This window comes from Oratosquilla oratoria, chromosome 27, assembly GCF_046742065.1.
Source record: "Oratosquilla oratoria isolate Oo_2021 chromosome 27, ASM4674206v1, whole genome shotgun sequence".
Lineage (NCBI taxonomy): Eukaryota > Metazoa > Arthropoda > Malacostraca > Stomatopoda > Squillidae > Oratosquilla > Oratosquilla oratoria.
The window spans coordinates 5,786,275-5,795,776 of NC_134803.1; the positions used below are offsets into that span (position 1 = coordinate 5,786,275).

At 40.9% G+C, this 9,502-nt stretch overlaps 2 protein-coding genes across 2 annotated transcripts; both read left to right on the top strand.

The window, feature by feature from the left end:
* Positions 1 to 563: 563 nt before the first annotated feature.
* On the top strand, positions 564 to 2,222 carry LOC143039715 (uncharacterized). Its single transcript, XM_076209956.1, has one exon. It carries the CDS (start codon positions 564 to 566, stop codon positions 2,220 to 2,222), a length of 1,659 nt encoding a protein of 552 aa, XP_076066071.1.
* Positions 2,223 to 2,863: 641 nt separating this feature from the next.
* LOC143039716 (uncharacterized) lies at positions 2,864 to 8,616 on the top strand. The gene is made up of 3 exons (XM_076209957.1): positions 2,864 to 5,394; positions 5,575 to 5,767; positions 8,428 to 8,616. The coding sequence occupies exons 1-3, from the start codon at positions 2,864 to 2,866 to the stop codon at positions 8,614 to 8,616; spliced, it is 2,913 nt and encodes a 970-aa protein (XP_076066072.1).
* The last annotated feature ends 886 nt before the right edge of the window (positions 8,617 to 9,502 follow it).

The following is a 9,502-nucleotide window of genomic DNA, read 5'->3' on the forward strand; positions in this document are numbered from 1 at the left end:
GTAAAGATGCAACTCGTCATTAGCAGTGACATTGCTCCACAGGCCGAGAGTTACGCCGATAAAACCGACCTCTCCTGCACTTCGTTATACTCGACCTTTGCTTGTTTTCCTCTGCGCATCTCTGCTTCTCCCTCCCTCACTTCCTTTATTCCTCTCTCTCTCTTCCTGTTAAAGATACGACCATCACTAAGTCGACTTGCTAGGTGGTCTGTCGTCTGCTTCCCGCCATTTCTATATTTACTTGTTTTGAATTGGTTAGATTTGATTAATACTACCATTATCATTATAATGGTCTGCTATATATTTTTGATATGATTATGTTTGTACATTTATTTGGATCCAAGGAAAGAAGGTAATTATTTACCATCTTTGAAATATCTTGTTTTTGTAAGCAAATAAACAGAATCGACGCCATACCTTTTTTGATTTGAACCCGCTCGACTTTTCTCGTAAGGCCGGCAGACATTGTGAGTTTTCTAACATTAACAATTTGGTGCCCAGACCCGGGAAACCCTATCTAAGCCCTTTAAGAATAAGGTTAACCCGTTTTAAGCTTAGACACGATGTCTGCCAATTTACAAGAAGCAAAGAAAAAGAGAGCGTCAGCCAAAGGCTGGGTGACACGAAGCGTCAACGAATTAGAAGGTTTAATGAGTGATGACGCTACCAGCCTCGAATTATTAGAAGCTGCTATTTGTATATTTGACCGCAGGCTTGCAGATCTTGAGAAGCACCAGACGGCAGTGGAGTTGGAATTGAACTCTGACGAAGTAGAGTCAGATATGGATGAAACTGACAAGTTTCAAAGATCTGCCAGGAAAATTAGAGCAAAGGCTGCCAAGCACCTGAAGGATATGACTGCCAATGTTGTAAGTGATTCTATCTCCGTTTCTTCTAAGGATAGATCAGAGGTTAGGTTACCTAGTTTAGAGCTCCCTAAATATGCTGGCGAAGCTATAGAGTGGCAACCCTTCTGGGACCGCTTTGAAGCTCTGGTTGACCAGAGTGACTTGCCTGTTATAAGCAAGTTCTCATACTTGCAGTCCCTCCTTCGAGGAGAGGCACTTTCTGTCATTCAAGGTTTGGCGCTAACCGCTGCAAATTATAAGATAGCATGTGATCTACTCAAAGAAAGATTTGGCAGCACTGAAAGAATCGTATTCGCCCATGTGTCGGGCTTAATGAACGCTTCTTTGACGTCTAGAGCTAAAGGAGCTAATCAGTGTGACTCCCTATGGAAGTTACGAGACCAATTGTTGCGGCATATAAGAAGTTTGGAAACCCTTGGATTCAGCGGCAACCAGTATGGCATGGTGTTGACTCCTATCATTGTAGCTCGCCTACCACAGGACATTCGTCTGGAATGGTCGAGGGAAAGTGCTGGACGTGAAGGCGATGTAGAATGGCTGATGAAGTTTCTGCAAACAGAGATCCAGCGTCGTGAACGATCGGAAATTTTTAAGGATTTGTCCATGGAGAAGAGCAACGCACCACAAGATATCGAAAGAAGAAAAGTTAGTTCGGCTTCAGCCTTGCAGACGTCAGCTGAAGAAGGATCACAACAGTGTGTTTTTTGTCACAAAAGACACAAGTCTGAAAAGTGCAATCAGATATTGAGATTGGATATCCTTAGACGTGAAGAGAAAGTGAAATCCTTAGGACTTTGTTTTAAGTGCCTCGTCAGAGGACATATGTCCAAGGACTGTAGAGGAAAAGTGAAGTGTGCGCAGTGCTCCGGTTATCACAATGTGTTGTTTTGCAGAACAGGCAAAACAATTTGTGTCACTAATAATTCACCAAGTAGACAGGGTGTCGCCCACACCCCCAGTGAACAAGTTAATAATGCAGTCAATACTGGTAGTGGTACTGTTGAGCATGTTGGCATCTCTCATGACCAGAGAGTTAAAAGGTCCACTGTTTTGCAAACTGCTAAGATCAAGACTCTAACTAATGATGGGAAATCTGTTGATGCTATTGTTATGTTTGATTTAGGGGCAGACACTACTTATGTGAGCCATGATATTGTTAGAAGAATCAAACCTAAGTGGGTTACATCTAAGTACACTTCATACTCAACCTTTGGGAATAAGAAATCACAAAATAGAAAAGAACGGAATGTATATGATGTGAAAGTGATTGACACTCAGGGTCATCCTCACTCAATATTAGCGGTCGAAGTTGAGAATTTGCCCACCCTTAAGCCGTCAAAGGATTCCCTCTGATGTTTTGCGGTCCCTTTCACATCTACAGTTAGATGATGACTATGGAAGTGATCGTGACCTCACTTTGGATATACTGATTGGTGTGGATAATTACTGGCGTTTTGTTTCCCCAGAGAACCTTATAAGATGTGAAGATTTAGTAGCCTTTGTGTCTTTGTTTGGTTGGTTATTGTCTGGTTCTTGTATGAAAACCAAGAAGAAAATGTATTTCACCAGATGTTATGTATAAGTACTGCTAAACTGTTAATGAATCTGAGCTCCATGTATTTTGGAGCCTTGAAAGTATTGGAATATGTGCTGGGATGGATAAGCCTCCCAAAGACCCAGTGTTAGATATATTTGAGGATTCAGTTAAGTTTGTTGATGGCAGGTATGAGGTTGCTCTTCCTTGGAAAAGTGATGTTTCTAAATTGAGTCTGCTTAAAAATGAGACTGGAGCAAGGAAGAGGTTAGCTACGTTTAACTCTAAGTTTGAAAGGAACCCTAGTTTAAGAATTGAATATGATAAAGTTCTCAAGAGTTATGAGGACAGTAATATCATAGAAGAAGTACCTCAATCTGAAATGGAAGGCCCCTATCCCATTTACTATCTGCCTCATAGACCTGTAATTAAGGAATGTGATTCATAAAAAATTAGGCCTATGTTTGATGCTTCAGATCTAGTTGAAATATTACTAAGATTCCGAAGATGGAAAATTGGCTTGACTGCTGACATAACCAAAGCTTTTTTGCAGATCAGAGTTCAGAGCTCAGATCAGGATGTTCATAGGTTTTTGTGGCAGTGCGGACAATCCTTACGTGTAATGAGGTTTGTAAGGGTACCCTTTGGTAACACCAGTAGTCCATTTTTACTGAATGCCACTATTAGACATAATTTGAATTCATATCCTGTTTCAGTGACAGTGCAAGAGCTTCAGGAAAACTTGTATGTGGATGATTGGCTCTCAGGAGCAGATACTGTTGAAGAAGCCAATACAATGTTTCTTGAAGCTCAGAGTATATTATCAGATGCTGGCATGACTTTGTCCAAGTGGAATTCTAACAGTAAGAGTTTAACTCATCAACTTAACCAGTTTTTTGAAGTTGGTGAGACTACAAAGTTATTGGGAATGCATTGGAAAGCCTCTAAGGATGTGTTTTCATTCAAGGGACTTAATTTGGATTGTAACTTTGATTTGAATTTCACAAAGAGGAACTTATTGAGTTTGATTGCTCGACTGTTTGACCCACTTGGTTTAATAAGTCCTTACACCATGTATGCTAAAATACTGTTTCAGGAAATTTGGCGTCTAGGACTTGGATGGGATGAAATCCTATCACATGACTTGCAGCTGAAATGTCAGCTGTGGATTGATGGTATTCAAAGTATTAAGACATTTGAAATCCATAGATGTTATTACCCAGATTCATCTTTAAGTTCATTAGTAGGATTAGAGGTACATGCTTTCAGTGATGCTTCTGAAAAAGGTTATGGTAGCTGTGTATATCTACGTATACCTAAATCAGATAAGGAGTTTCATGTATCATTTGTTATGGCTAGGACAAAGGTTGCTCCCATCAAACGGGTTACGTTACCCAGGCTGGAACTTCTTGGAGCCTTGTTGAGTGCTCGTCTCAGTCATTTTGTAAAATCTGCCCTACGTCTGAATAATTGTGTAAGATTAGTTTGCTGGACAGATTCTAAAGTTGCTCTGTCTTGGATAAAAGGTAATCCTAATAGGTGGAAGATGTTTGTTGCTAACAGAGTAACTGAAATTCAAACATTAACATCTCCAAGCAATTGGTTCCATTGCCCTGGTAAAGGCAACCCCGCTGATTTGATGACCCGAGGTCTTTTGGCTGATCAACTAATTTCAAATAACATGTGGCTCGGGGGTCCCAATTGGTTATCTTGTTCCTCATGTTTCCATGCTGGAGCTAATATTGATGATGAGACACACATTTTGGCTCACACCTGTAAAGAGAGTAAGGGAGAGGAAACAGCCTTGACTGTTAATGAGAAAGCCACATCTGTATTTGACTTTAGTAGATATAGTGAATTTAGCAAAGTTATGAATATTGTTGCTTGGGTTAAGAGGTTCATTAATAATTGCAAACCTGATGGCACAAAACATTCTGGCCCTCTCACTTATGAGGAGTTGATCAAAGCAAAGGAAAATATTTTAGTCTGTGTTCAGAAAGAAAGTTATGAGAATGAAAGAAATGCTTTGTCTCAAGGGAAACCCATTCCTAGAATTTCTTCCCTGATAAGATATGACCCCTTTCTAGATTCTAATGGATTGCTGAGAGTCAAAGGTAGACTTCAGTATTCTGACTTAAGTTATGACAGCAAGCACCCCATTATAATTCCTAATTGTCATGTGGCCAAACTTATAGTACAGTTTCAGCATAACCTTTTGAAACATGCTGGTGTTCACACCCTCATGTCCACCATTAGAAATTCTTACTGGATAATTGGATTAAGACAAGTGGCCAAAAGAGTTTGTAGAGAATGTGTTGCTTGCAAGAGATTTGATTCTAGACCATGTAGTCAGTCACCCCCTCCTTTGCCAGAATTGAGGATTAAATCTACCTTCCCCTTTGCAATAACTGGATTGGACTACGCGGGTCCCTTGTTTGCATTTGATCAACTATATCAGAAATTGTATTTTTTGTTGTTCACTTGTGCTGTTACAAGATCTGTTCATTTAGAGTTAACAGACTCACTTTCAGTGCCTGATTGTCTTTTAGCACTACGCAGATTTTCTGCCAGGCGTGGACTTCCATCAGTGGTGTATTCAGATAATGCCAAGACCTTTAAAAGTGTTGCCAAAGCTCTTCAGCAATACTTTAGTGTCTTGAGTCCCGAGTGGAAGTTCATTGCTCCCAGATCCCCATGGTGGGGAGGCTGGTGGGAACGACTTGTGAGGTCAGTTAAATCTGCATTGAAGAAATGTCTTGGCACTAGATGCTTGACTAAATGTGAGCTTGAAACAACCTTGTTTGAAGTAGAGGCTTGTATCAATTCAAGACCTCTGACATATGTAAGTGATGATTATGATGCAAAGAACCCTTTGACACCCTCACATTTTCTGATTGGTCGAGTAGCTGGATTTCAACCTCATATTTCTGATGAGCATTTGGGTGTTGTTAGCCATAAAGACTTAAATGAAAGAGAACATGTTCGAGAAAGGCAACTCGACAGATTCTGGAAAATGTGGAGTGATGACTATTTGAGAAATTTACCTCCCACAGTGAAGGGATCCAAACCCAATTGTAACTTGAAGAAGGGTTCTGTTGTGTTGTTAAGAGAAGATAATGTACCTAGAATGAGTTGGCCTTTAGGTGTGATTATTGACTTACTCCCTGGTAGGGACGGTATAGTTAGGTGCGTCAATGTCAAAACTGCCAAGGGAATTTTTTGTAGGCCTGTCCAGAAATTGCATGATCTGGAAAGTTGTTTTGAAACGAACAGTGTTAAAGAAGATATTGCAAACCCCTTAGAGTGTTCTAAGCCCGATGAGAAGGATGTTGCAAGGGATGAGGATGTGGAAAGTCTTGAAAAGGTGAAAACCTCTCGGAGTGGACGGGTAGTTAAGCCCCGTGTTCTGCTTGATTTGTAAGACCTGAGTTTGAGAATTGAGTCAGCCTTATATTTTATCAAGGACTCTATGTATAGGACTCATTCTTATTGTTACTTGATTTGATTGTGATTGTCTAGTTTAATAGGAGATTGAATGCTCCTATGGTGGGGAGTGTGTTAAAGATACGACCATCACTAAGTCGACTTGCTAGGTGGTCTGTCGTCTGCTTCCCGCCATTTCTATATTTACTTGTTTTGAATTGGTTAGATTTGATTAATACTACCATTATCATTATAATGGTCTGCTATATATTTTTGATATGATTATGTTTGTACATTTATTTGGATCCAAGGAAAGAAGGTAATTATTTACCATCTTTGAAATATCTTGTTTTTGTAAGCAAATAAACAGAATCGACGCCATACCTTTTTTGATTTGAACCCGCTCGACTTTTCTCGTAAGGCCGGCAGACATTGTGAGTTTTCTAACATTAACACTTCCTATTCTTCCTCCCAAGCAACCTGTTTCAGCTCAACGCAGTCTCGATCGTTTCATCCCACCCTCACTTTCACACACCTTTATGAAAGTCGAAGACGCAGAGCAGTTCATTTTTGTTTCCAAAGGGAAACCAAGCTCTTTTATTGGAATAAGGACGGCTTTGAAACGGTCCTTGATGTTATATGTCTTTGTGGATTCTTTGTGGACTCCGTTATATGGAAAATGTGTTTTACATATTTTTTCTATGCGCTCTTTTTGGCACGGTAGTCTTGTGGTTGTTTTCGTGAAAGATACATGTCTCGTACTGAATCTATTGAACCTTTCAACGACCTGAAGGGGGAAGGGGGTCCAAGTGGCTAAAATCGCCTGGCGACAGGGAGGAAAAATACATAAAAAGATATCCCCGGTGGCCGTTTGGAAATTGAGCCCGGGTCCCTCAAGTGGCTACGGCATTATTTAAAAAAGTTGTATTAAATAGATACATAGGTAAATGAATGAATGAAAAAATAAGTAAACAAAAATTTATGAATGAATATGATTATAGGTAAACGAAAAATAGAAAAAACATGAACAAATAAATATATGAATAAATAGACAAATATAGATAAATAGATATATGAATGAATAAAATAAATATAATGAATAAACAAACAAGTAATTAGATAAACAAGCAAATAGAGACATAAATGAATAAACAATAAGATGAATATAAGAAAGAGAGATCTTTGGCGTACTATCTCGAACACTTTGGCTCTAAGTCTCTTCCTCTCTCCACCGCGTCGACCTAGGATCGGACCTCTCCGGGTTATCACGCTTGGCCTCCGACAGTTACGATAAGGGCGACCCTGTCCTAACCCTTCCCTCCCTCCCTCCCTCCCTCCCTTCCTGCTTTTCTTCCCTATTTCCTTCCTTCCTGCCTTCCTGTCTTTGCCTCGACCGTTTGCTCTTTGCTTTTTTCCTGGCCCACCTTTCTTCCTTTTTTCCTGGTTTTGCCTTGCTGTTTTTTTTTCTCTCCTTCTTCTTTCTTTCCTTTCTTTCTTTCTTCCTTCCCTCATTTCCTTCTTTCCTTCCTTTATTTCCTTCCTTTCGCCCTTTTCCCCTCCCTTCCTCTTTTCCTCCACTTTTCTTTTCCTCCCTCCCTACCTCCTGTCCATCCTTCCTTCCTTCCTTCCTTTCCGGTTCTGTATTCCAGATACAGTCTCATCCTCGATTTTTGGGTGTCTAGGGATACCTTCACTAAATAAATAGATAAGTAAATAATGACAGAAATAAATAAACAAAAATAAGAATATAAGGAAGAGAGATCTTCGGCGCAGTATCTCGAACAGTTTGACTCTAAGTTTTTTCCGCTCTCCACCGCGTTGATCTAGGATATCCCCCCCACTCACCCACCACCCCAATCCCCATCCACCCCACATCCACACACCTTGTCGGACTTCTCCAGGCTAACGCTTGTCCTCCGACAGTTACCATAAGGGCAACCCTGTCTTCATCCCTCGTCGTTAACACATTTACATTTTACTGGACAGAAATTTCTCTCACAGCCGAACAGGTTCGTTGGATGTTAACCATGGACCTTGATAGGAGACTATTTTGCAATCTTGGGTATCTCTCAAAGCTCAATAAGATAGTTAGGAACATTGTAAAAGGATTCCTTCTTCGCAAAGAAAATCCACTGGGAAATGTACGAGTAGTTCGTGTGATTACGAGCTCACGATTACGATCTCCGAACCTCGTGTGAAGCTATCTTGATATAACTCCGTAATCCTTTGCAACGGCCCGCAGCTGTGTTTATAATCTAGACAACCACATTTGACTGCCAAATTGGTTTGAGCTGGATAATGTAAAACAAAAAATTCAAATATTTCCTAAGATTTGTATAACGTTGTACTTGGATCTGGTGGTCTTGTTAATCATACAACAGAGTGCTGGAGATGGAAGCTAATCTCCTCATCACACCGATAGTCTATACCAGACGAAAACGTGCTGGGAAGTCTTCGGGGACAGGGAATGGATGAAAACGATGGAGCGTCGGAGCAGGGATATGCAGAGCCTTGAGAGAACGAGAGCTGAGTGACAAAAGGAGAAAGAAATCTCTGTGTCAGTTGCATCCTTTGAGGACAACGAACAGTTTAATTCTGAAGATGCTGGCATGGACACACAACATTTACTCTGATGTTGAAAACCATATTTCTGCTGAAGAAGATGAGGGTCCAAGTGTTAAGAAGCGGCGGACGGAGATAGACACAGTCACTCAGCAGCATGATGAATTGCTACGCCGATATCAGCCCATCTGTGAAAGCATACGAAAAGTCCGACTAGAATTCTACTAGACTGTTGACAAAATGAAGAGCTGCTACCATATGTCTGAGTGACAAGCAGAATTATCTGTAATCATAGTCGGCAACAAGATGTTTGGGCGAAACTGGAAAGCATATGATAAGCCAGAAATGATTGATTTGGACAACCTGCCAGATCCAAGAGTGTCAGGGATGCAGGTATAAGCTTTGAAGTCATGGCGCTGGATGAAAACATCTAGGAGATCATGGACTCTGATGAACAAGTAGTTCTGACTTATTCTGATGACGGTTCAAAGCGGCAGGGCGCTGGCCATTTTTCCGTTCAGAGTACCACTGTCAATGAAATATACCGTGCCGTACCGACCATGAACTTTGTTTCTGAGTCCTGGAATAACTTGGCTGTTCTCAGGGCGGCAGTTCTTGAAATCCTGGAGACGGCAAGTGGTGCCGCATCTTAAACTCTATTCGAGAAGATAGACTTTGTAATTACAGACCAGACAGCTCACAATTTGAAAGTGGATGAGCTATTAGTAAAACGTCTGGAGTCTGAACACATCCCAGATCACCTGTTCTGCAATGTACACACAACTCTGATGTTTAATCGAGTCATCAACAAACAGTGGGCTGGAATAGAGAACACGCTGGGCAGGGACAATATTTACTCAAAGTGCCTTGTCAATGCAACAACAATCGCAACATGTGTGACTGAACAAGCCATCGATTATGACTTGACTCATCAACCATGACTTTGATCATAAGCCACGGAACCAGGCACATGAATTTGAAATCCACATAGTGCCTCGACCAAACAAGCCTGTCAACCTCAAGCACGAGCGCTTCAATCGCCTGACACTGATCTGCGCCATCAGTCACTACGATCTGGAAGATGTAGCATCGTTTCTGAAGAAATATAAACATA

Coding starts and splice junctions, on each gene's coding strand:
- LOC143039715 (XM_076209956.1), top strand. CDS start 564: ATGTCTGCCAATTTACAAGAAGCAAAGAAAAAGAGAGCGTCAGCCAAA.
- LOC143039716 (XM_076209957.1), top strand. CDS start 2,864: ATGTTTGATGCTTCAGATCTAGTTGAAATATTACTAAGATTCCGAAGA. Junction 5,395..5,574: donor AGAGAACATGTTCGAGAAAG/GCAACTCGACAG, acceptor ACTCCCTGGTAG/GGACGGTATAGTTAGGTGCG. Junction 5,768..8,427: donor ATGTGGAAAGTCTTGAAAAG/GTGAAAACCTCT, acceptor TTAATTCTGAAG/ATGCTGGCATGGACACACAA.